Raw genomic sequence first — 26,973 nt, 5'->3', positions numbered from 1 at the left:
TTAATATGAAGGCAATATGAGCAGAGAGTACAAACATGTCAGGGATTGGCTGTGTTTGCTGTGTTATTTGTATAAAATCTGCTGACTGTGGTGGAAAATACATTTTTTCAAGGAACAGTAGGTAACAAGAACATATTTTAGATATCCAAGTATTCGCATTTTGGACATCTTGAATTTCTATAAAGAAAGTAAGAAGCCGCTTTTCAAACAAACAAAACAAAAAAACAACAATAAGAAGAATTACTACAATCATTTCAAAGCAGACAGTTGTTCCTATTTTTGTTGTCTAAACTTTTCGGGACAAGCACAAAAAAACAAAGACAAAGGACATGCTCTGTCAAACTGAACGCAGCAGACGAAAGACTTCAAGCTGATGTCAGTTCATGATGGAAAGATGTTAAAGTCCAGCAGCAACATCACTTTAAAACTAACAGAAACCTGTTTTAAGACTTGTAGCTAGACGTATACTCTAAATTTTATCGAGGCACCAGAACACAAAAAATGGCATGCAAAGAATTCTAACAGACTGCAGGATGTTTATTGCTACCAGCATCAGTCTCTGGATCAATGATGTTACACAGTAGAGGTTCCTCAACTTCTGCAAATTGACTTTGTTTCACTGCATCCTCAATTTACTTATGCATTAAAACTACAGCAACATTCAAATGACAAAATATAAAAACCCTTCTATAATGCTGCTGAAGATGACAAATGCTGTTCAGCTGGGCTGAGATCTCATTGTTATGAAAACCACAGCATTTGTGTACATTTTCCTGCATGTCAGTTTTTTTGAGTGACCCCTGGTGTCCCATGGATTAGGGCATTGAGATCCTTTGATTTTATCTGGTTTTCCTATTTTATTTTGTTGCCTTTATTGTTTACTTTTGTGTTTCACTTTGTGTTGTGCTCGTCTGTCAAGTAAAAGCTGCAGAAGAGAAATGTTTCACATGGTAAAGGATAAACTAGGAAGTACTTTACCGCTACAAAGACAAGTAAACCCAAATATTGCTAGCGGTATGCCTCCCACAACATAACAGAGTCAACAGATGCCCTTAGTAGTTAAAGTTTCAGATTTTTTCTTTTATTTGTCACCCATCTGAATGGCCAGTCAGTCTCTGACTGGCCAAAATCCATAGAGGCAAGGCATAATACATGTGTGAATGAGAGAGAGATGGTATAAAATAGATGAGTTAAAATACCTGGGGTCAATCATCCAAAGCAACAGAGTCCAAAAGAGAGGTCAAGAAGAGAGTGCAGGCACGGTGAAGTGAGTATGACAAGTTTCTGTGTTGATTTGTAACAGAAGGATAGCAGTAAGAGTGACAAGGAAGGTTTACATGATGGTAGTGAGACTTGCTATGATGTATAGACAAATGGAGACAGCGGAACTACCAAAATATAGGTCAAACTAGAAGTTGAGATGTTAAGATTTTCATTGGGACTGGCCAGGAGGATGCTAGGGATACAGTAAGATGGAGGCAGATGTTCCACTGTAGCGAACCATAAAGGGAGCAGCCAAAAGAAGCAGCAGAAGAAACGGGCTGATTTTCCCTTAAATTACACACAGTGAAATAAATATTAAAAGCAGCCACCCATAACATCCATACTGCTATCTCACAGCACATGAAGATACAAAAGTAGGTGCATCAGATACTCCCACAGCAGCAAAACACTTCAAGTCAGCCATTCTAGAAGCCATTCCAAAACAATCACCATCATTTATTTACAATATATTAAAAAGTAATGCAAAATTTGTAACAAGTGGTCAATTTGTATAGTAATGAAAATATTTTCAAAGCTAGCATGAATCATAAACATATTCATATATAAATACTGTGTTTGTGTGTGTGCAGTCAGTACTGGGTCAACCTTTTTTACTTTCTTTTATTGTGTGTGTGTGTCTTCAAACAAAACATGTTATCAGGTCAATCAGGTCAAAAAACACATTTCCACACTCGTGCAGACTGCATAGAGAAGAAAAATAAAACATTTCTTAAAAAGCACAGTATGTGTAGTAGAATCACACCTAAATCCCCCCACAAAGAACACCGACTGATTCTTTCAGCCCCTGTAAAGTAAAACTTTTCTGGAGTTTAAACTGGTTCCAAACATTTCTAATGCCACTCGGTAAATACCAGACAAATGACCAAAGTGTGTGATGTAACACTTCAGTCAGAAAAATAAAATGCAGGTTGTTCTCTTTTTTTCTTTTGCTGTTCAGGCAACAACAAACTGAAAACAGAACAGGCTTGAATGACACTGAACATGATTTCACAGTATTGGTTATACAGGCTATAATGTATCCAGTTAAAGACATTACAGTTAAATGAACCTTGGTGATGTTTTACACTCTCATTATTAAAACTCACTGAAAGACTTCCTAATTAAGATTCATTTACTTCTGTGGAAACTGAAACATCTGGTCCATGTGTGAAATCGCCAAGTATGTTTATGTTTACGCGGGTAATTCGCTATTTGTCTGAATGATACAATATTCCTAATTTGATAGAAGTAAAATCCATTTAGATATTTTAACTTAGCACTAGCCTTATTGAAATGGATCTCTCTCAATCAATGAAGAGATGTCTACTAAGCAAATAGTCCATTTTAGAAGTATTAGTACTGTGCATTCAGAATGCATATCCCAGAGTTTTACTGCAGTTTGTGAAACAAAGCTTCTTGCGTGTTTATGATCAGCTTCATGTTACACAGGAGAACCACACCTACATCAGAAAAAATTAAAGATATCAACTAGCCTTTGGATAGAAGCAAATGTCACACAGTTGACCTTTCAGGAGGTGGCTAAAAGAACAAAATTAGCTCTAAAAGGAAAACTATATATTTTAAAGCGTTTTTTTTTTGTTTTTGCGATTTCTGTTTTCAGTAGGAAGTTTAAGAGCTTTGATGGCATCAAACAGACTGTCTATAATGACTGGTATAATGTGTCACTGCTTTCCTCACTGTACAAAAATGAAGTAGCAGCTGTGACTGTGGGTAACATAAAGGTCCTCCCTGCTGACCAGACAAAATGTGGGCTCGCCCACAACCAGTCAGATGGCCCCGCCCCTCCCTGAGCCTGGTTCTGCCAGAGGTTGCTTCCTGTTAAAAGTGATCTTTTCCTTCCCACTGTCACCTAAGTGTTCGCTCATAGGGGGTCATATGATTGTTGGGTTTCGCTGTATTATTAGAAGATCTTTACCTTACAATATGATGCGCCTTGAGGCGACTATTGTTGTGAATTGGCGCTGTATAAATACAGTTTTATATTATTTAACTGAACAAGCCATTGAAATCTTAACTGCCTTAGACTATTGTGGATTATAACTGCAGCTACATATTAACTAGTTTCATTCTTAGCTTAGTATCAAGGACCTGTTGGGAGGAACCTCAATACCACCCTCAGGTCACTGCTGCACGTGCAAACCTTTGCACTTTATATTTTGTTCCAAAACCATTGTCAGTTTTGATCTTTCCATGTAATTTGGTGATAAGAAAAAGCATAACACTAAATTTTTTCTTTTTTCATATGCTGGCTGAGGATCAGTTTTTAGTAGTTTTTATAAGAACCCAACAAATGACTGTTGTCCAAAGTCTATTCCCTTTAAAGAAGGAAAGGACATCAACCTCAAAACTAAAGGAAACAAGAGCGCATGTAAGCATGACACACAGGACAAAGCCATAGAGTCTTCCTCACTAACAGAGCCTGGGAAACGCTTTGTCAAATCAAATGAAAATAGCTCAAACCATATTACAGAAGTAAGATTAAAGTAAATGAATGTGCTTGACAGTAATCCTCTGAAAAACACATCTGTCGTACATTAGAAACAAAAGATTAAAAGTGAGAAAAATGTTTGGGTTTCATAGTGGAGCAGTTAAGTGATATAGCTCTCCTGGAAGGAAGAACTAATTTGCCAGTAAAAGGCAGAGAAAAGAGAATTCAGGCAAACAAAAAGCGAGCAGATGATAATGAAAGCGTCTTAAGTGTACCATGCAGCAGTTCATGAAGCACCCCAGCTGCAGAGAAGCCAGCTGTAGAGGAGCCCACTTAAATCAAATGGCACTTCTCCCAAACGGGAAGGAAGGAAGGAAGGAAGGAAAAAGACTGGTAATAAGAAAAGCAGTGTGCTCACATACTTGGAACAAAGGCTTTTTTGGCAATACACTGTAGTATGGCAATATATATTACTGTGGTATATTACATGTAAATCCAGAAGAGAGACAAAGAGAAAAAGGATCCATTATTATTGCAAGCTCAAGTTCTTTGGCTCAGTTGCAGCCATGATGAGTTTTATACCAGATGGCTGTTCAAGCCAAGCAACGGCTGCTTGCATGCAATGAGCACAGTCGAGCCGTAAATAATGGAGCTGCTGTTTGTGCAGTGAGGTCAGACTGATAAGTGCACGGTCAAAAACAGACCATAGTATCTGTTCGATTATGTCCTGTGAGTGTCTGCCACAGGAAGCATTGATTTTAAGTGTTTGTGTTCTCCTGCAGGGGTAGGAGTGTTTGGGTGTGTGGTTGTGTCCGTATGACCACAAATGTGCTGATCTCTGCATGCAAGACAAAATGTCACAGCTGTCACAGTCTCATAAGGCTATGATGCAGTCTCGTAAGGCTTGTCCTCGCCATCTCGACCTTTCACATTGGTGTTATATCTGTATCTAGGATAGTGTAAGGACGCCCCGCCTTCTTCTTTTTCTTCTTCCTCTTCCTCTTCATCAGATCGATCGAAAAGGTAGCGTCTTTGGCTAGGCGGGCTGAAGAAGGGAAGAACAAACAGATTTTTTTTATTATTATTTAGAAAGCGAATAGAGAACAGTATGGTGGCTGAAATCTGAGAAATGTCCTTGAATGTTACCCTTTCTCAGTTATTATTTCATTTGTTCATTTCTTGGGGCAAAAAAAAAAGCTTGTGAATCTGATGACATTTTCTCTATTTTTGTAGAAATATGAAAAAAGGCATGAAGTTTTTATACAAGTGATAAAATTAGATAAATCAAATTAAACAAGTGGAACCAAATTAACTGATTTGGTTGTTTACTTGAAACAAGTTTACCCCCTTTCCTCCACACACAACAAAACACGGCTGACTTATCCACCTGACTGTGGATTGGTGGAGTTTAAACTCTTAGCAGTTTTATAACCTTTTGCAGCCTGTTAAGGATAAACAAGCCTTCTTCTAAAGTCACCAAAAGTTCACACACTTTTTTCCTTTCAGAATTTTGTAATACCAGATACATTTTCTCAATAAATAGATAAAAAGGTTTGGCATGATTTCATTGTTTTAAATTAGTTCTGTATCTGCTTTTAGTACTTCAGTCAAAATCCAATAACATTTGTACAGAAAATATCAGAATTCACAACTTTTTCTGGCAGCTGTACATAGAACATGTACACAAAACACTCTGTGATATGCTGTGAAAAGATCTGGTCTGACCAAAAAAGGCTAATGTACTGTAAAAGACACTTTACCACAGTTCACAGTTCAGATCGTATATATTTCACTGGATTTTTGGATGTATTATGTCCATATGGTGACTAGATTTTCTTCATTAGCCTTCATTATTTTGACTACATGCATGTGTGTATATGTTATATTCTTCTAACCAGAGAGTTTCAGTATTTTATTCATGTCAGCCTTTGCTCTAGCATCTAGTGGGCACAAAAACTTGCAATCTCAAGCAATGTGGGAACATGCTACCATCCAAAACACCTCATATTAATGTTGTTATTAAAGATAAGGATTTCAAAGTGACAGGTGAGATTACAATCTCAAAATGTTACAATATTATTTGTTAATGGCCTATGAGAGATATTTCGGTCTCAGAGCATATGCTGTCTGATACTGTTTAAAGCGCCTTGAGGCAACTGATGTTGTGATTTAGCCCTATATAAATAACACTGAACTGAATATGAAAATTTAGGGGGAGAAAAATGTGGAAAAGCAGGAGACAATAATTTATTCTAGGGTCATGATATTGTTTACCCAGCATAGTGACTTCACACTGTCACACAGCTGAGCACACTATACTGTAAGGTCAAATTGAATATAGGCCATTTTTTAACCCATTTTGAGAATTGTTTACACCTCAATTAGCCTAAAAAGCAAGAAAAACAAGGAACCTATTAAAAATAAACAAAAAATTTTAATATTGATATTTAAATATTGTAAACTGGTGGAGTTAATTACAGTGAAATGTGCATCACACATACTAATTGACTTGTTATGTAATTTTTATTCCTTTGTAAATCAAAGGAGTATCTCAGGAGTATTGAGTAGCTGAGCTAGACATCCACGGTCAGACTGTATGAGAAACAGTTAATGTGCTGGTTAATAGAAGTGAAAGGCCTTTGTTTGGTTAGGTCACATCATGCTTCAAAAAACTCTTTCCAAGGTAAGTCTACCTACTGCCTGCATCAGTCACTCTCCGGCCGGTATAAATACTTCATCATCAGGCTGTCGACCTTCTTCTTTCTCTTCTTCTCATCCTTTTTATTAAGGGGCAGAGTCTTGCTCTGAGACCCAGCTTCTTCATCCACTTCTGGACTTGAAACCTTTCGAGCTGGGGCCCTTTTCACACTGCTGGAACTTCGGTAGGAAATAGTGGAGGCATCAGAGCTTGAATCTGATTCTGATTCTGAAGATGAAGAAGATGAGGAGGAAGACAAAGACTCATCCTTCCTTTTGGATTTTTTCTTAGATTTTTTGGATCTCCTCTTGGAGCTGCTTCTGTGACGATGGCCATCTTCTGAGCTGTCAGAGTCAGAGCTGTGGCTTCTCTTCTTTTTCTTGCTCTTTCCTTTACTACTGTGGTGATGGCGGCTACTGCGGCTACTGGTGCTACTGGCTGGTCTCATGCAGTCTGCAGCAGATGCAGAGCGTCTGAGGCTGTTGACAGGGTGCATATCCTTTCTGTCATCTTCGTTATTGTTTGACTTTTCTTCTTCACAGTCAGAATCTTCCAAAGTCCTGCGCTTGAATTTGATAGGTTTAAAACTTAGGACTTCATTGATGGCTTTCTCCAGGTCAGGGTCAAGATAGTTGCGATGGCTGACTGGTTTGATTTCCAAGTTATCAACTGCGTCGTTATCAAAATTTGATCTGACTTGTGGTGGTGGCATGGAGATACTGCGTCCAGTTGATGAGTGAGGACTGTATGCTGACCTCTCAGTGAAGGCCACACTTCTACCATCATCAATATCAACATCAAACTCACTAAGACGGCAGCTGTAAGCCACTGAGTCAGGCCGACTAACACTTCCGGGACTACAACCCCCAAAACGTTTGCTATAGCAAGGGCTACTGGGACCACTGCTATACTGTGAACGGCCCCCTCTACCCTTGTTTAATCTTGAGGTGCTTTGATGGCGTCCAAGAGGGCTTGACAGACCTAAGTTGATGTTAGACTTGGCATCATTCTCTGGGTTTAACCCAAGAAATGTGGAGGCCCGACTTGGTGCAGTAAATGAAATGGTTGATTCTTTGTCAAAGTTGCTCCAGCGGCTGTCCAGGCCTTTTCTGGCTTGGCTGTTGGCTTCCGAATAGGCTTGGGAGATGACTGACTGTCTGTCATTCATGCCATCCAATACCCGAGTCTTTCTCCTTGAGCTGGCTAAGTATGCATCATTCTGAAAATCAGAAGCTTGGGATTTCGGTTTACAAAAGGATAGCGTATCCTCTGACTCAGCATTCTCACTGAAGAGGGCATCTCCTTTGCTATTGGGGTTGGATCGTTTTCTGTAGCTTAGGGAGCTCATCACTGAAACTGGCCTGCTTGTTTCTACCTCTCTGCCTTCTTTATTCACCTCTTTCCATTCCTTACCCTCTTTCAATTCTTTTCCTTCCTTTGCTTCTACATTTACAGCACTTCTACAAAGAAAAACAGGAAGAGACAAAAAAATAAAGACAGAGGGAGGGAAAATGACAAAGACGAGAAATTAGGCAAAAGCAAAGGTGAGTGAAAGAAGAGAATGCAATGAATGAATGAAACGTGACAAAAATCATAAAAACTGAAATGAGAGAAGAAATGCAAGTGCTGAAATTTAGCAAAATGAGATAAGAGAAAGGAAAGCAATGTAACACAGTACCACTCAGGTTTGGTTCAGGGCTAATTTGTCTACCCATCTATACAGTCCTATAAAAATGTCTGACTTTTAATAACTTTTTTCATGAGCACATAAAAGTGCACTTGTATGCATTTCACTCAGGTAACGTGGCTGAAACTCTCCAACTCAAATATTCCACAGAAAGATGAACTTCACCACAGCTTAAATTCTTCCTTAAACCATAGTCCTTTCTCCCCTTTTTCCTTTCTTTTGGGCTGTTCTATGTTAAGTTAAAAAACACAACGGGAACTCTAAAGTACCTGTACCTGTGTACTGGCAGTTAGTCACTGAACTTGAAAGTGTGTGTCCATAGGGTGAAGCTGCTGAGAGAAATTTAAAAACACCAAGTATTTAAAATTGAGAATGGCTCAGCTCAGCTGAGGGAGGAAAGTTAAATCTGGTAAGGAGATAAATCTGGCCCAGTCAAAACCGTCAGCTCACAGACGCATTCATTAATCTCAGCAAGCGGCTCAGGTAGACTGTGCCAGCTGGCCTATGGGCATATTGATAAATCCACTACCAAGGTCCCCTCTTTTAACTAAAGGGAAAAAAAAAGCCCTGCTTCACCAAGTGGATGACAATGAAGACAGAACAGTTTGTAAAATACATTTAATAGCAGTCCCTTCTTTTCAGTTAAATTCTCTGTGTTGATGGCTTTATTTCCTCAGGTCAACCTGTTAACCTTTTAATCCAGATAGGCAAAGTTCAGGAAAAACAAATGTCTTGATAGACTGTTTCCCAACTGCTGCTGAAGTGACGGTGAGAGTTGCTACCTTTGTACTGACCTGAAGCTTTTGAGACTGCCGTCATCAGAGAGATTTTTGGTGGAACCTTTGTTCTTGGACAGCCATGACTTCACCCCTTCCACATGATCCTCCACCTCAGAATCTGTGTTTGAATCCCCTTGACTGGTGCAGGCCAGATACAGGAAAACAGGTCAGCGAAAGCAAAGGAGAGACAAGAGCAAAGAACAGGATAAAGAGAAAAGTCAAATATTGCCATTCAGTGAGGAGAATAGGGTGATGGAATTTGAATGTGAAATGGCAGTTAGCACAGGTAGTAATGTTCGTGTGTGGTGTTAGTGTGGCAGCAAAGGGTGGCTGTAGCATTTATTCTAGAGGGAAAAAAACACATGCATGTCAAGTCAAGGTTGCAGAGATTTCAACACCTTAAGACTTCACTTATGGTTATCAAACCATGAAATCAATGCCAGAAAATTCACACTTTTTAAAAGACCTTCTGGCAATTAAAAAAAAAAAGGAATATAAATTTGCGTATATGAATGTTAATTTGTACCGTACTTGTTACATTTGGTATTTTTTGCAATTGCATTTATTTAGTTTTTTTTTTTTTTTGGGGTTATCACACTGATGATGCAGAAGTCTCAAAAACTCACAAAAAACTGTAAGTCTCAAATAGGATCCACCAGGCGTTAAGGGGTTAAATGAGCGCTATCAATGCTGGCAAACATTAAACCTCTGTACTTCCAAAGCTACTTCAATGACAAAGAAACAACATGACAGAAATATAATGCAAGGCACAACAGCTTTGATATATACAGTTGAACAAAATCATTAAAAGGAATTGGGGATCCGGTTATTTTAGCAATTTAGCATTTTGTGGGGGTTTTTTGTTCTTTTTAAATTGTATAAGAAGTGAACATCTCCATCACACAGTTGTTTTGTGGGTAACTGTTTTCAAGTTTTGCACATACTGGAGAGATATGGACAAAATTATTATTATTTTGCTGTGTCTCCCAGCACAGTTTAAAGAGCATGGAGGAAATTGCAGAAGACAGGCAGTTACTCTAGTATAACAGGACAGGGCCATAAAAGGTCTTTAACCCATCAGCAGGACGGGTATAAATGGTAAATGGACCGGTTATATAAACATATTTCTACTCTGGGCACTCAAAGCGTTTTATACAGTATGCCTTCACATCCATCTATTCACACCTACATACACAAGCACTATGCTTTCTATCTAACATTCACACGTTCATATTTCAATGGATGCATCTGAGAGCAATTTGGGGTTAGTATCCTGCCTAAAGGTGTTTGGCATGGATGTGTGCTGCCAGAAACCTACAAAATGACCTCTAGCTGGCCAATAGTATAAATGTCTCTGACCAAACAAGACTTGGTGAGGGTGGCCTGAGGGCCTGATGTCCGCGAGTGGACATTATGTTTAGAGTCCAAATGACGTTGTCAAGCATGCATACAAGTATGTAGAAGGAAAGCAAACTACTGAGTACCATTCTGAATTATTACACTGAAACCTTATGGCAATACTGCTGATGAAAAAATTATTTTTTTGTTAACACATATAGGATTGTGCAACATTTCTATTCATCAGGTAATTGTTTTCATCATTGCATTGCATTGAGCCCCAGCCCCAGCAAAGATGATGAAGAAGGGATGGGTGGAAGGACAGAGGCGACAGACTATTAAGCTGTAAAAAGCTTTGCAACACATGTCTCAGCTATTAAATAATCTGTGGGATTTGCTTCTACCAACTGTATTGATGACTTAAAGTGTCCTCATCTTTTTCACTGTGGACTTGCCAAAAAAGACCATTCATTTTCTTTGTTTTTATCTTTCATCTCTCCACATCTAGTGCTGTGGAGACATAAATTGTCTGTGACATTCTTCCGCCACTGGTTGTACAACTCTGTTATATTCATCATTAGCGTCTATAGATTCTCTGTGTGTCCCTCGGTCTTATAGAATCTATTATTTTTGTCTGCCATATGTGAAAAGGCTGGGCAAATGAAATCTATGTTTGATGTAGAGTCATAGGGCAAGAGGCAGAGGTACACCCTGGATTTATCTTTATATATGTGTGTGTGTAGGCACATGGCATGAACAAGCAGGGTCCAGAAAGGAGGGCCAGAAACAAAACACCAGCTACTGGTAGACAGAGCACTCACTCAAGATTATAACACCAGACTAATCAACCGGTGCAATGGCTGGATCGACTACAACAAGGACTCAGTGCCTAATACATGGATCCTGGAATGTGTACAACTATACAAGATCAACAGGATCCCAAGTGCCTTCATCAGGAATTCAGAACAAGCCTACAGGCCAGCTTCAAGCCAATTGCAGTGCGGGATTTACCAAGGAAATTCTCTGTCCCTGGTGCTGTTCCACTCAGCTAGATTAACAAGACTAGCTAAACGTTAGCCATCTCCTCTACATGGAGGGAAAAAAAGCTATCCAAATCTACCTGGGCCTGTGTACAAAATCACTTGATTGACTGAATATACAGAGTTTAACTACTGATTTTAATAATAAACCACCTTCATTTTTCATTAATTTTTAATCCCACTCTAGATATATTCACAGTTAACCACATCACACAGTGTTTAAACATTTCAGTTTAGCTCAGATTTTTTATTTTAATAATTTAAAATATTTCAATGTATTGCCTTGTGTTTCTGACCCAATTAAAAGCTGTTGCGGCCCTCGCAGGACAGCTGTTGCAAACATGAATTTAAAGAATATGACAATATTGTCTTATATACCACTGTACACCACTGGGGCAGTGTGTGTAGTTTGGGAGCAGTAGTGTGCAATTCTAAATTAAATCAAATATAAATATATATAATAATATATATAACATAAATATATATCCTAAATCAAATCAAATATATATCTGAGTGATTGTTGGTACCTAATTTAACAACTCATGGTGTAGGACAAGATGTGCAGGTCTTTGCAAATGACTATATAAATGAAGTATGTGAACTATATGAAGAATAAACTGTATCTGATATTATATAAAATGATAAGTCAGGCATGAAAGCCAGAAGTCTACACTTCCCTGCTTTGATTAGTAATCTGACAAGGTAGCAGAATGGCTGGGAGCCAGAGGTTAACTGTTCGAGTGTGCTACTTGCCTGTTGAACAAGACAGCTTTTTGTAAGACATTTGAGGGTTCTGCATTATTAAGCAAGTGCAATTCAAAGATTGATGAGAAACACACGATCCCTTTCTCCTGTCAGGAGGGCAGTCACTGCTGAGTCACAGTCACATCCAGCCCTAGAGCAGGGCAATAAAATATTAAGAGGGCCCAGGGAGCAAGAGGCTAGGCGTCACCAACTGCTGTTTAAATGCAACACAAAAGAACTGACACTTTCCAGGTAAACCAGAACATAAACACACTGGGATAGACCACAAGAACTGTGAGAATGATCTCCTCAAGAGGGATGACCATAGAGATCCCGACACTTGTGGTTAACCAAATAGTAAGTTTACATAAAGATTATTTTAGTTCTGTTTCAGTCCGTTTATAAAGTCTGTCGAGTTTACACATATTTCGGTGCTGCATGGCTTCTAGGCTTAAAGAGGGTATGGCACAGTAGAATAAATGATGTATTTTGTTGATGCTATCACCTACAAGCAGAAATGTGAGTCATAAAAATCAGCATCTCTTTAAGTCAGCAGGTACCTGGGATCATTGGTATTTGGATACCACTTCACAAAGTCAAGAAAGCCATCATTATTGACTGCACTTTTAGGATTGTGTGCTAGGATATGTTAACATACAAGCTGGTCAAGTATATAACTTTTTTGTTATAAGTTGTGGCCAACCTGGCTAAAAATCAATCTTCTAGCATAAACTTCCAATCAAATATCTGCACATTTCCTGACTATAATGTTTTTCTCTTCAACTCAACTCACAAATCTCTGCTCCTGTTTTTATTCTAAGAATTCTCACTTTAGGTGGTGATGTGGAGCACTCCATGAAATTTAAAAAAAAAAAATCTTTAAAATTCATTCTGTCATTATCTGCACCGCTAAGACCAGGACTAAAATAAGTTAGTAACACTGAACACAACAAGTCTGGCAGACTAAACCACTGCAGACTTAACAATAATCAAATGTGCAAAAAATAGAAAACTTTCATGCTGAGGGTCCACAATGTATTGTAAGTGTTATTCATGCATCTTCACATGACATGCAATAAAATGTGAAATAAACATGGTTAATAAGGGAATCTCTGAGCACTGTTGATGATGCATTTATCTCTCCTTAGAATTATCTCTCCTTACATGGGGCTTTCATTCCTGTTTGCACAAACTGCAGAAAATTGGTGCATTTGGAATGGAGCAATTACTCTAAACTACCAAAACCTAAAATTTGTCTATTCATACATTCATTCAAAATCCATGTTCTATTTTATTTCAAACTGTAATACAACCTCTTCTAGTCTTTTCAAAACTGAAAAACTAACTAGATGTAAACCAAATCCATCTAAATGTTCAAAGACTGCATCATTTCCAGTGGTGAAAATAAAATAAGTAAATATGTGTATATGTGTGTGCATAAGGAGAACAGGTTCCTCACATTTTGTTCTTTCGTTTCTGATACTTTGTCACCATGTCTTGCAAACTGGCCGTGATGGTGATGATGATGATGATGATGAAAGGAGGGGGGGGCAGGAGAAATTTAAAAAAACAACAACAAAGAAACAAATAGAAAAAAATTAAATAAAAATTATGACAAAAATGAAACGTGAATGATATTCAAATTATTTCAGGAATTAATGTGATGACCCAGTTTTTTTCTCTTCAGCAAACTCTGCAACTTTTTTAAGGGACAAAGAGCAGACTACTTCAATCTGACCTTGCAGAATGAATAGAAAAATCATTTTTCTTTCATTCCAATGAACTTTTGTTGTAAATAGAAGAACTGTCAGTCTGCCTTTGAAATAGTTCATTATTCAAAGATCATTTTAGTGTATCTAACTGTGTCCCTCCCTGTTTTATATGCTCAGCCTATTAACTTTGACTTTAACTCCCAGCGGTTTAAACTTAGAGTTCAAACAGCTGTCTGCTGTCTTTACAATATGGATGTAAGAGTTTCCCCTGCAAACAAATTATTCTCCACAATATAAAATGTATATTTCAGTTCAACAGCATGATATGCATTTCAGCTTTTAGGTCACTATTAGATAAATTTTTGGTGTAGAAGAGGAGAAAAGAAATGCATTGTCTCTAAAGACAAGCATATCATATTCATGCTAAATTTATATGAATGAAAAGCTGCAGTGTGATTTCAGCTTGAGATCAAATTTCACTCTGTCAAAAAAGGATACAGCTATTGTATACTGCTTAACAGTTTTCACTGGAACTGTCAATGGACCTGATGTTCAAAGGTTGATGAGAGCTCAACATGACAGCTGTCCTGGCTGACAGACAATGACTGGTTTGTTGACATTACTTTAAACGTGAAATTTTTCTTCTTGGATACCTTGTCAAACTATAAACCAACTTGATGAAAATCCTTTTTTAGTTAGATATAAAAAAATATTGATAATTTTCTCCAGATTTAATCCTGAGAACTAGTATTGCGACCACTACAGAAAAGAGTGATTTTAACCTCCTAAGACCCGAACTCTTCCATGGCATGCATTTTTAATTTCTCTTTGATATTTGGGCTGATTGGGACCTGATGAATGTAAAAACAAAGAATTACCAGATTTTTTTTTTTTACCTAATTTTTGTTTCTAACAAAAATAAGAGCCACATATGAGGATTTTCGTTTAAAATTTCGATAGAACAGTAGCAGTATAATGTCCTCGTAAGTGGATATCAGGCCCTTGTAGAGCAAAATTGAGTATTTTGGTCTAAATAACCCAAAATGTGATGTCCACATATGTGGACGCCAGGTCCTAGGAGGTTAAACCTCTGCTTCAGTTAGACATATAAGTGGCACCATACCTGTTAATAAGGTCTTCGTTGTCATCACTCTCCATCTCATCCTCAATGGCTGCCTGGAGGTCACCAATCCTTTTGAAAGCCAACTTAAGGTCTGCCTGCAGGCTCTGATTTGCAGCCTCCAAGCTCTCAATGTCCATTTCCTGTTAATGAAGCAAGAGACAAAATGAACCTTTCAGCTTAGTCTGGAGCAAAGGCTGATGAGTTTAGTGTTGCTGATATATTGGTTGTGGATGCTGTGCAGGATCTCCAAAGATGTCAGTAGCATATGACTGCACTGCTTAGTTTACTGATATCATTCTCATTACTGTCTTACCAGCTCATGCTTCTTGCGGCTGGCCTCCGCTTCTTTTTTGGCCAGCTCAGCCATTTCTTCTTTGATGTCACGGATCTGTCTCTGGAGACGTTTGTTCTGTTCCTTCTCTCGAATCTCACTGCTGCTGCGCTGATCTCGTTCCTCCGTCAGCTTCTCCAAGTTCTCCTTAAGCCGAGCTAAATGGCTCTGTCAGCAACAAAGGGAGATGGTTAGAGACAGAGACTGAAACTATAAATATATAGATATGGCATGTAAAATGGGAAAAATATGATGTATAGTAATGGTGGTGAAAGTAACATTTAAGAGAAACGGTACCAATCAGGTATCTCACTGATGTGCAAAAAACCCCCCCCTAAAACCTGCTGCTCATGTCTTGGTACCTGATACCACAGGAAGCCTTAAGGGGTCTTGTGAAGTTTCTGTTTTGATAGGGCAATGTTGTTTTATGGAATGAGGTGGACCTACACTTATTGTGTGGTGGAAAATCTAGTAGTATTATCACAGATTGTATGATTTAGACCAAACACTGCTAGATATGTTTTTGGAGTGCAATACGTTCATAAGGTGAACGTTTTCTGTTCTACAGTTTCTTTTTGACGTTACTAGGATCTTTCATGCTCCCACCAGCCTCTCAAAAATGTCTACCAATGCCAGCAGCACCCAACCTGTGTTTAGCTCTTACCTCTAGACGTTTGACTTGGGTCTTCTCGAACTCCAGCTTGGTCTCTAGCTCACGACACTTGGCTTCCTGCCGGCTGACAAGGGATTTTTCCACCATGGACTGCTCCTGGAACTCCATCTGGCTCTGGAGGGCTTGCATCTAAGACACAAATATAGATATGCTGATGTTACTATTTAGTGCGACACACTGTCTAACTCTGAGCTTTCTTAATTAAGTTCAATTCTTTACATTCCAAAAGTTTAACAGCTATTTTCATTTAGAACTTTGTTGGCTATGGCGACACACCAATCTCTAGATATTTACACATCCTCAACACTGCCTTTACTATCCTTGTAAAACTGCACCTCAAGCATCTATTTTTTAAGCCTTAAAACACAGAATCTACCTTAAATTAAAATGACTGATTTTCAAGAAGAAACTGCAAGTGAAAGCACTAAATAATAAACGATTAATCTTAACAGAAAATGTACAGAAAATGCCTTCTTTTTCATCTTGCCAATTTATTCTTTTTTTTCCTTTTTACAAAACCCAAAACCATCTTGAGGATGCTTGGTACTTGGAACCGAGAATGTCTCAGTGTGTCAAAATGTCACCAAGTGTTCATTTTATAATACCTGTTCCAAACTCCTTAAATATGATCTCTGATGAATGCTTTCCATGATACAGTAAACACAAACACACTAAAACCAACACTGAAATGAGCTTATTTAACTTCATTGAAAACATACTAGAAACTATAGTAACTGAAACTAAACTAAAATGAAAACAAAAATATCCCTAAAACAGCCATTGTGCCATTTTCACGTTTCTCCCTCTTTACACATGAACCAAACAATGTGTACAAGTTCACGTATTTCCCTGTTTATTTGGGTTCAACTGATGTGTCTGATGAAGAAAAAAAGATCATGTAGTCATTACAAGGATGACAGTAGTGCTTGCCTGAGTATGGAAACCAAGACGGCCATCTGTGTCACATATTGCCAGTGTCAACGTTGCGTGAATGACGCATGCATCTTACTATAATGATCATAGTGTATGTATATATCTCTGCTCCTTAACTAGTTTGGATAAAACTTGCTATACAAACTGCCTAGGCTACAAGGAATATCAACATTTATATAACTTTTCAAAATTGTTTTTATAACACTTAACTGCTTGCAATTATATATATGATCTGTTGTAGATGATCTAAAAATGAACACCATTACGTTCTAGTGCGACTGTGAATTGTCCTCTTAAATATTCTACATGTTATGTTTGGTGTAATGTCAAAATAAATGGCAATGCTATGTGTTACATGTATGTTTCTAAATACATTAATACAATAGTTAATTAAAACAATAAAATTATTGTTTTAATAACAGTCAAACAATAATTCATTATTATTGATTAGTAACTGATTACTTTGTCAAAGAATATGTAGCTTGGAAAAATTAACAACAATAAATGTATTTATTGCATTTATTTGTTTGATGTTTATAAACACCTGTTTTTGCCATCAAAAAAAATAACATGATAAATTAACATGCATCTCTGTATTTCTATACACAAACAAAGCAAATAAATTCTGCAGGCCTGGCAAAAACTTCCTGTAGGATTGGTCGTAGGTCGTATTTTTGCTAGTTATATTGAGGACTGTATTTGTCAAGAGAATACTGCAAAAGCAAAGGAAATGGGCTGAGGAGAGGTACACATTAATCATATTCCGTAAATGAGATTTTTCACTGAACTTCAGTAGCAGATACTTTAAAAACTTTCAGTATCAGGAAAGCAGAGGGTCTACAGTATGGAACTATGATTGTCACAGGATCATCATATAGTGCTCACAGTTTCTATTCTGAGCTCTTAGGCAGCAATAAATGGTCTAATTACTGCAGAATGTCAGGAAAATTGGTGGCAACCACAACGTGGCAGGAAAGTGAGATAAAACGGTTTCATTTAGAAAGAGAATGCTCTCATGGTTGCATCAAAGCATACAATATGATACAGAAAAAATATTGGGTGTCAAGATTTTCCTAGTTTTACACTGGTTGTACTACCAAACATAAAAGGAAACCAACCCAGTGTTTGAATTAATCTATTCATATTTAAGTGAGCGCTACAAAACTTAACTAACCATAAAGACCTAATGGAGTCCTCTGGAAGATGAAATATCCCCAAAACAGATCCACCTAAATTGTTCACATTTGACTTTTAAAGATGCTCTAATTCAAAATTTAGATTTCTTTGAGTGTTTTGGTCGTATGTCTGCTTTGGCTGAGAACCAAGGTGCTTAGCAACACAAACAAAGTGTCAGATGATTGATGAATTCAATCTGAATAATAGCATAAACATATTTTTCCAACAAGTTTCTCAGCATCAGTGGTGAGCTCTATTTGTAATGATGAAAGGACTGAACTTCTGTTCGCTTACTCTATCCTCCTGTTTTGTTTTGTTTTTAAATTATGCTACTCCTTTCCCAGCTTTTCACAAGTTTGGAGAACTTGAGTGCTCAAATAGAGCAAAAACGTACTGTTTGCATCTCTACCATTTATTATTACCTTTCCCATTTTCTGTTCTTAGACAGAGTAAAACCTGGCTGACCATGCCACTTCTCCATTTTTATGCCAAGAACAAAAGTCATCATGTACCTTCTCTTGAATCTCCTGCTTCTCCTTTAGGGCGTCCTCAAGCTGGGCTTGAAGGTCACTGATCTGAGCCAGGTTCTGAGCTGACTGAAACCAAAAAAATGGAAAACAAGGTATGAAGGAAATCTAGGTCAGTTGATATTTAACAGTGCAGTTACATTTTACATTACATTTTCATAAATTTAAACATTTAAATAAATATGTGATATGACACACAGATTAAACATACATTCAATCCTTTAAAAAAGACAAGAAAGCATACTAAGTATGAGGCCAACAAAGAAGGATTACTTTAAAAAACTGTCAAAAGACTCATTTTTTTCAGCAAAAGAATAACAATCAATCATATTCCAATCTGCCCTGTGTGAAATATCTGAGACGTGCTTTTTTTCACACTACATGAAGCATTCTGCTACAGCCTTTGTGGGAAGTCAGCTGCTTCAGTTTAGGCAGGAAGGATGGGTTAATTTTGAGACAATGCAGACGGATCACATCCATCAGCAGTGTAAAGGAAGTACTTTTACTCTGCTTTCAGTTTTATTTGCTACTCATCTGCACATGTTAGCTACATTAATACTAATGAGGGCCACTCAGAGCTCACCAAACACCACAGACTGCAGAAATAACTGTTGGCAGGAACAGAGGGAATTGTTAAAGAAAAAAACAACAAAAAGCAAAATAACAATCCATCTAGGGATTTACTTTGGAATACTATTTTAAAATATATGATGGTAGACATGATATGACATTACAGCAGTTTAAGCAGTGTCTATGTAACAAAGAATGCATCCCTTTAAAATTGACATAACTCTTCCACTAAACAAGTGTGCACTTGATAATATGAGAATGGAAAACTCAACTTAAATAAATCAGTTCAACTGTTAATAACAACTGTTTGTAGTTTAGTAGAGTTCAATATTACACAGTTACGCAAAAGAAATAGTGTCTGAATCATATATTTCTAAATTAGTTTTAGCCCATCACATCAGTTAATCATTATTTCAGTGTATTTAGTCGGTCTGTAGACCGGATTATTTTTTTCAAGGGTAATTTCAAAACTGTGACAATTATATAGTATATTTATCGATATTTATCGAAGGAGTGTTGGCTCCATTGTTTATACTTTGCAATAATGTAAAATGTAATGTAAAATACACATGACAAGTAGGTAGACAATTGTGTGGAGTCAAGTAGTGTAGTAACGGTATATTACCTGTAACTAGTTCATGAGAGACATAGCTAGCATGTTGATAGTCAATGAGCTAATCCATTTTCCTTTTCAATATAACATATCTTTTGTAAAGACAAAGAAAATCCAAAATATTCTAATACAAATGTATATGTATCAATATAAGAATTTTTTTAATGGTTAAAAATCTGTATTAGCTTCAGGCCCAAATAAGCATACATAGTTCATTTGCCTATTTACAGTTTATTCAACAAATAATACTATTTTTGGCAATCCACATTATAGTACTCAGAGTATTCTGAACCATAGTTCAGTACAATTTTTTTCTCTTAATTTTCCAGCTTCTCCCATTAGGGTTCATCACAGGGGATCATCTGAGTCCAGCTTAAATTACCAGAAGCAACCTCCTCTATCACAACAACCTCTCAGTATCCTTCTTCACTAAATCCATGAACCTTCTTCTTTTCCTGCCAGTTCAACATCTGTTTTTCAATACATGCACAGACAACCAAACCATCCCAACCTTGTCTCTCTAACACCATTCTACTCTTCAATTCTACTCATTTCACAGTTTGTGTGCTGTTTTTTTAGATCGAGCTTGCCAGTTGTGACTTTAGATTAGAAGATTAGACAACATTTTATTGGATTTAATGATCATTTGAAATGGATCACAAAGTTTTTATTGCCAGTGTAGATTAAACAAGAGAAATCATACCTGGGCCACAGCAGCCTTGTGTTTTTTCATCAGCTCATTGAAGTCCTCTTGGTCCTCCTCCATTCTTGACTGCAGGTCATTCTTCTCCCTCTGCAGACGACTCAGCTGCTCCTCCAGCTGAAATTTAAAAAAAAATTTTTTAAGATATTTTAAAGATCTACAGAGCAATGCCATGAAAAAGTATTTGCACACTTCCTGATTTTTTTTTTAGTTGTATATTTCTTACACGTAAATGTTTCAGGTCATTAAAAAAAATTTACACAAAAAGGCAGGTAGGATTGAAAACTTTATTTCCTTAATAAATTAAATCATTATCTAACATTTTCATTTTGCATTAACTCAGATTAACTTTTTCTAATATTAAAATTTGTACAAAGAAAGAAAGAAAGAAATCAGGGAGGGCATAAATACCTTATCACAATTACTCAAAAGTAACATCTATTAATCTATTATTATTAATTACTATGTTGTAAAACAACACTACCAAAAGAGTAATTTAAGATCATGCAGAACATATTTCAAAGTAAAATGAATGAAAATATAAAAGAATGTTATAAAACGAGTGGAGATAACATGGCCTAAAATTACAGCACTACTCACTGTGCAGTATTTTTGCATTATAATTAATCCCATTAACGGGCATCTGGAACTGGATAAGTAACAAGAGTGGTATATAAAATTCAGAGCTTTTTAAGATCTTTTTAAATGAGCAAGTAAACTTTCTTATGCATTTTTCGCACAAGATGTACCATCTTTAACATAAAATGTGTGTAGACACCCTAAATCTACAGGAGAGACCCGTGACCCTTTGCAGAAAGCTAATTTCGGCAGTTTATATCCACAATCTCTGAGGGGGATACAAAAATGCTCATCCCTGCCAGCTGCCTCTCACTGAGGGCAACTCCAGACTGGAACAGAGTCCAACCCTCTCCAAGAGACTGGATCCATTCAGACTGAGATAATTAGTGTAAAATAATTAGTATTACCAGATTTAACGACAGTTCCCTGTGTTTTATGTTACAGACAGCTTTAATTGCGATTGATTTTAGTTGTTACCATGCCTAGAAATTGTATTAATCATCCAGACAGTTTCTGTTACGTGTGTGGTTCATTCATGACAGAAGCACAGCATCACCCAATTACCACAAACCTTAAGAAGATATACAAATTGTGCTTTGGCTGTCTGCTGGGTGACCAGGATAAATCTTGGGCTTCACACATCATCTGTAACAGTTGTTCCATGGACTGCGTGACTGGCTAAATCTGCGAAAGGTAACAATGCAATCCCGATGGTGTGGCATACATAGAGCCTACATAGGCTGCTCTAATGACAGAACTCACCAGAGGTTATTCAAGCTCCCTGATATAACCAACATACCCAATTAAGCGACTGTCAGCCTGGGAACTGTGCTGAAATAATCCTATTTTTGTAATGACTGGGATAATATATAAAATAAGAGGAGAGGTTGTTGGTGCAGGGCAATGGATTAATAAATAATGACTAATGTGACTATGTAAAAATGTTAACAAATCAATTTAGGCACAGAGTTGATGCAAAGAGCCAGTGACACTCAGAGCTTAGTAAAAAACAGTCTAATGGGATAGAGAATGATCCAAACATCCACAGCTTCAAAACCCAGATTTAGATCATAAAGCTAAGATTTCATTTTATTTTTATTTTTATATTTATTTTTATTAAAACCACCAAGTGCTTAGGTGTACCAAGATGTACTTGATGCACTAAAAATATCAATGCAGAATCTGGGGCAAATTCATTTACATATCACACTTTCTTTTTTTAATCCACTGTTGAGTGCTTTTATCAGTGCTGAGTGCTGATAAAAGCTGCGAATGCATCTCCATCTCTGGAGCATGTGATGGATACTTGAAAAAAGTGCCAGTAGCCAGCATCAAACTGTCATTTAACACATTTAACAATAGACTGTTGTAATTTCAGCCCAATTACATGGCCAGGCTCTTTGTTTTTTTCTCTTTTATTTTCCCTCTCAGATTGCTAGAGCTCTCTGTGGAAAAATAAAGCTGTTGAAAACATGTGACAATTTTCTCAAAACACTGCAATTACGATGGGAGAGGCATGCAAACGGCAGCCATCTAAAAGAAATGTTATTTGCATGATTTTATTTCTACTGAATTGCAGTGTCTCATGTAGTTAGGACTGCATAAAAAAATCCTCCATTTATGTAATTACAATTTCTGTTATCGGTTCTCACAGCCTTTTACTTTTCCAGCAAGCTGGGTGCATGAAGAGGTCATTCTCAAAGATACCATTTCAAAAACAAACAGCTGCTGGCACAGTGATCTTGATTCCTTATCTCATCTTATATATTCCTCCTTCACATTTTACTTAATAGATTACACATTCTGTCAAAACAATTAAGCAGTATTAATATCCCAAGATGAATATTTTCTGCAGAACAAAACTTTTCAACGTTCTCCAAATAACCTGAAAAAGAACAAATGACGGCTGAGACATCCAGGGTAGAGGGACAGAGGTCATAATACATTCTAACTTAACACATATAGTTTGTAAGTCTGAAGAGGAAGAACATTATACATTTATCTATTAAAAATAATCCATTTATTCTCTTCCGGTTATTCTTAATCAAGACAACAGTGATAACCACCATGCCACAGAGAAAGTAACTGACTTCTATCACTGCAAAGACATTTCTAAGGCAAACCACTGTGAGCACCATTATCCACAAATAGGGAAAACTTGGAAAAATAATGAACCTTCCCAAGGGTGGCCAGCCGACCAAAGTTACTCCAAGAGTGCACCAACGAATCATCCAGGAGGTCACAAACGAACCCAGAACAACATCTAAGGAACTGCAGACCTCACCTGTCTCAGTTAAGGTCAGAGGTTCATGATTCATCAATAAGAAACAGACTTCAAGAGGCAAACATGGTGGGGATAGTGTGATGGACCACTTGCCGTAACTGATTTAACCATGAATTCTGCTCTCTACCTCAAAATCCTGAAGGAGAATGGTGGCCATTTGTCTGTGCCCTAAAGCACAAGCACCCTTGGGCTTTGCAGCAGTACAATGATTTAAAATACGACAATAAGTGGCTCAACAAAAAGCAAAATAAAGGTTTTGGAGCTGTCTAAAGAAAATTTAGAATTAAATCAGATTGAGATGGCTGTGCATAACCTTAAAGAGGCCGTTCACGTTCAAAAACTCTCCAATGTCACTGAATTAAAGAAGAGTGGGCCAAAATTCCTCCACTGTACTATGAACGGCTCATTGCCACTAATATCAAACACTTGATCGCAGTTCTTGCTGCAAAGAGTCAGACAACTGGTTATTAGGTTGGTAATAATTACTTTTTCACACAGGGTCAGGTAGGTTTGGATAACCTTTTTCGAGTAATAATAATAATAAATAAAATGAAAAGTAAGAAAATACATGTACTGTGTTTACACAAGTTACCTTTGTCAAATACAAAATGCTCTTTGTTGATCTGAAACATACAAGTGTGACAAAATATACAAAAGACTAAGAAATCGCCTTTTCATTACACTGTATCTTCACTCCTTTTTGCCAGTCAGCTGTTCATTCAAAAGTATTCCAAACCTATGACCTGGGGTTCTGTGTGAATTCAGTTAATACAAAAACCTTTTATCTTGTCCAGATTTAACTGTGTTGGCTCAATCTAAATGCTTATGCAGCTGAATTCTCAGCGAAGTTCATTAACCTGAAATTAACCTGAATTCACGATGACACTAATTAGAAATAATTAGCAACTGAAGTGAATGTTCAGTGCCATTTCTTCCAGTTTATACATCAGGACAAGCAAGGCAAGCACTGCCTGCCCAGTGAAATTTAAAAATAGGTATCAATAAAACTGTACTGCTCCACAAATGATCTGGTGTTGCTTCTTTGAACTCATCCTGTAATTTACTGCCATCTGGTGGTCACAGTTGGCTAGCTGAACAAAGAGCCACCAGAATCTAATTATGTGTGCCTATGCCAAGAGGCACACATATTACTATTCCTCGGATTTATTATTATTATTATGTGTGCCTATGCCAAGAGGCACACATATTACTATTCCTCGGATTTACTATTATTATTATTATTATGTGTGCCTATGACAAGAGGCACACATATTACTATTCGTCGGATTTATTATGTGTGCCTATGCCAAGAGGCACACATATTACTATTCCTCGGATTTATTATTATTATTCTTCAGTTTCCGCCTGAAATTTTGCAGCGAATCTCGCCCTGCAGTTTTCAGACAAGCTTCATATATGTTACCTCATTTTGTGCGGCTGGATCTGGAATGGTGTGCTATGACTTTTGGTGTTTATGACTATTATAGTTTTGAAATATTAATATTTTAGTGAAAATTTTCCCCGCTCCTCTGCCAAACAGTTTTGACAATAGGGTTACATATGTTAGATCATTTTGTGCGGCTGGAGCTGGACTACTATGGTACGACTTTTGGTGTTCATGACTTTTATAGTTTTTAAATATTAATATTTTAGTGCAAATTTAGAAAGATTCTACTTTTGGCGCCATAGAAACAGACTTCATTTGTGGTGTCTTGGCTCTCTCTAGTGGTATACCCGGAGTAGTACAGGCGAAAAGATCTATCCTTGGCCCAAAACTCCATATCCCACAATTCATATGCGCCTCTACAGAGGCCTCTACCGAGAATCAAACAATGGCGGCCACCACTTCGTTTTCTATGTTTTTTATTCGTGTTTCTAGGTCACAAACTAAACTTTTAAGACATTTTCAGGCGAGAATATAGGTGTGTAAACTTCAAATATCTGCTCGTTTTATCAAGACATCCCATATTTAGCAAGAGTTGTCTTATGTGTTGCTGATAGCCAGCCGGCTAGCATAGCGCCGCTAGCATAGCGCCGCTAGCATAGCTAGCTAAGCGCTGCTAGCGACCCTCAAAGCACCCAGGCTGGGCTTATAGTGACGCGGCTAAAATTTGTTGCAACACCCGATCGCCGCCAAGTCTGTGTTTTAGCTGGACTCATTTTTCGCTTATATGGGCCGATGATGGTGGTCGATGTGGAAAAAATAACTGAGTTGTTTGGTGGTGGAGCTAGCCGGAGCTACAACAGAGGGCAGCTATCCACCGTGTGTGACAGAAAGGACATGCCGCGAACCACACATAGGAGGTGGGGCAGGCCACCGCCGATCGACCGGTGGTTGCTAACCTGGAGGTCAATCGTGGATCAGGAAAGCGAAGGTGGTTGCTAACCTGGAGGTCAATCGTGGATCAGGAAAGCGAAGGCAGGAGCTGAGGGTGAACTGAATTTCAGGTAAGAAGTTATGAACTGCACTCTATTTGGGTCAGATATAAACAGAGTTTAGGTGTAGTTTATTTTCGTTGTGCTGACCTTTTACAATCGTACTGCATGCTAGCTAGCACGACAGCTGTGTCTTGTGGTAAGTTACTGATGTTGAACTTTATTATATTCATAAGGGTTGGTTCGTCAGAGTTGCCGCATAAACGGAATCGTCCCACATTCAGAGAAAACATTACGATTTATTCTGTCGTTACTGAAGCCTCCCCTGTCATTCTCTCGCCAGTTGCAACTTCACTCATGAAACTGATCAACGATCGGCTTTTCGCTCTTGTTTATCGCGCTAAAGAACAGCAGCACGTTTAAGCTTGATCAGCTGTTGTTAGAATTCATTTGATTTTAATTTCTAGCAGCTCCTTCAGTGGGAGACTGCGGCACCACGGTGTGGGATGGAGAGATTTCGCAGGTCTTTCCTCCCCACTGCTGTCAGACTCCACAACAAAGACTTTAACTGATCAAACACACACATGTGCAATAACACTAAGTGCAATAATCTTCCTGGCATCGTTGTATTTTTACTCAGTTGTATATAGCATTTGTATTCTATTTTTATCTTATTGTATATTTTATTCTATTTTATTCTACTGTATATAGTATTTTATTTTATTCTATTCTGTACAGTTGTGTACTGTATTTATTCTTATTTTATTTTATTCTAATTTTTGCTTCATAACTTTTGCACTGTCCACTTCCTGCTGTGACAAAACAAATTTCCCACATGTGGGACTAATAAAGGTTATCTTATCTTATCTTAGTATCAGCTGATGTTTGCTGGGGCACAGCTGTAGAAGCGGCTGGTCCAAACCAGGAGATGTCCTTACTGAATCATCAGAGCTGAACTGGTGATGGAGAAACAGGTTTACCCTTTAGGTGACATGAATGAGTTGAAGGAAGTTATGAACTGTTTCTGACAGACAAATATACACCAAGCTCCTGTTTTTGTGTAGCTGACAGCTGGTAACTGTGCAGGGGCGGATCTAGCAAAGCTTTTGCCAGGGGCCAGGTAGGGCATTAACAGGGAAAGGGGACACAAAGATATACTTTTCTTTCTTACTCTCATATAAAATATTTAGCTTTTTATTAAATAGTTATCTGCATCTTACAACCACAGTTTGTATAATAATACACAAGATTGGCTGTAGACCATTGTTAATCATTCAGAACACTGTGTAAAAATAACAAAAAACAAAAGTGAATGCACAGCCGGCTGTGTGGGTAAACCAACCATGTGTGAAAAGTGGTCCATAATGTAATGCTT

The 26,973-nt window shown here is 37.6% G+C and overlaps 1 protein-coding gene across 8 annotated transcripts in view; it reads right to left on the bottom strand.

The window, feature by feature from the left end:
* Nucleotides 1-1,268: 1,268 nt before the first annotated feature.
* myo18ab (myosin XVIIIAb) overlaps nucleotides 1,269-26,973 on the bottom strand; it is a 149,194-nt gene continuing 123,489 nt past the window's right edge. For 4 of the 8 annotated variants that reach the window (XM_039622625.1, XM_039622627.1, XM_039622626.1 and 1 more), the window contains 8 exons: nucleotides 20,360-20,476; nucleotides 18,459-18,542; nucleotides 15,829-15,966; nucleotides 15,147-15,332; nucleotides 14,834-14,973; nucleotides 13,458-13,502; nucleotides 8,892-9,014; nucleotides 1,269-4,757 (listed from right to left, as the gene is read on the bottom strand). In XM_039622625.1, the coding sequence (XP_039478559.1) occupies nucleotides 4,595-4,757; nucleotides 8,892-9,014; nucleotides 13,458-13,502; nucleotides 14,834-14,973; nucleotides 15,147-15,332; nucleotides 15,829-15,966; nucleotides 18,459-18,542; nucleotides 20,360-20,476 (996 nt within the window). In that variant the 3' untranslated portion in view covers nucleotides 1,269-4,594. The other 4 variants (XM_039622629.1, XM_039622628.1, XM_039622632.1 and 1 more) reach the window with 4 other exon arrangements.

The sequence above is a fragment of the Oreochromis aureus genome, linkage group 14, assembly GCF_013358895.1.
Source record: "Oreochromis aureus strain Israel breed Guangdong linkage group 14, ZZ_aureus, whole genome shotgun sequence".
Lineage (NCBI taxonomy): Eukaryota > Metazoa > Chordata > Actinopteri > Cichliformes > Cichlidae > Oreochromis > Oreochromis aureus.
The sequence above is the reverse complement of the archived record's forward strand: the minus strand, read 5'-3'. Positions and strand labels throughout refer to the sequence as shown.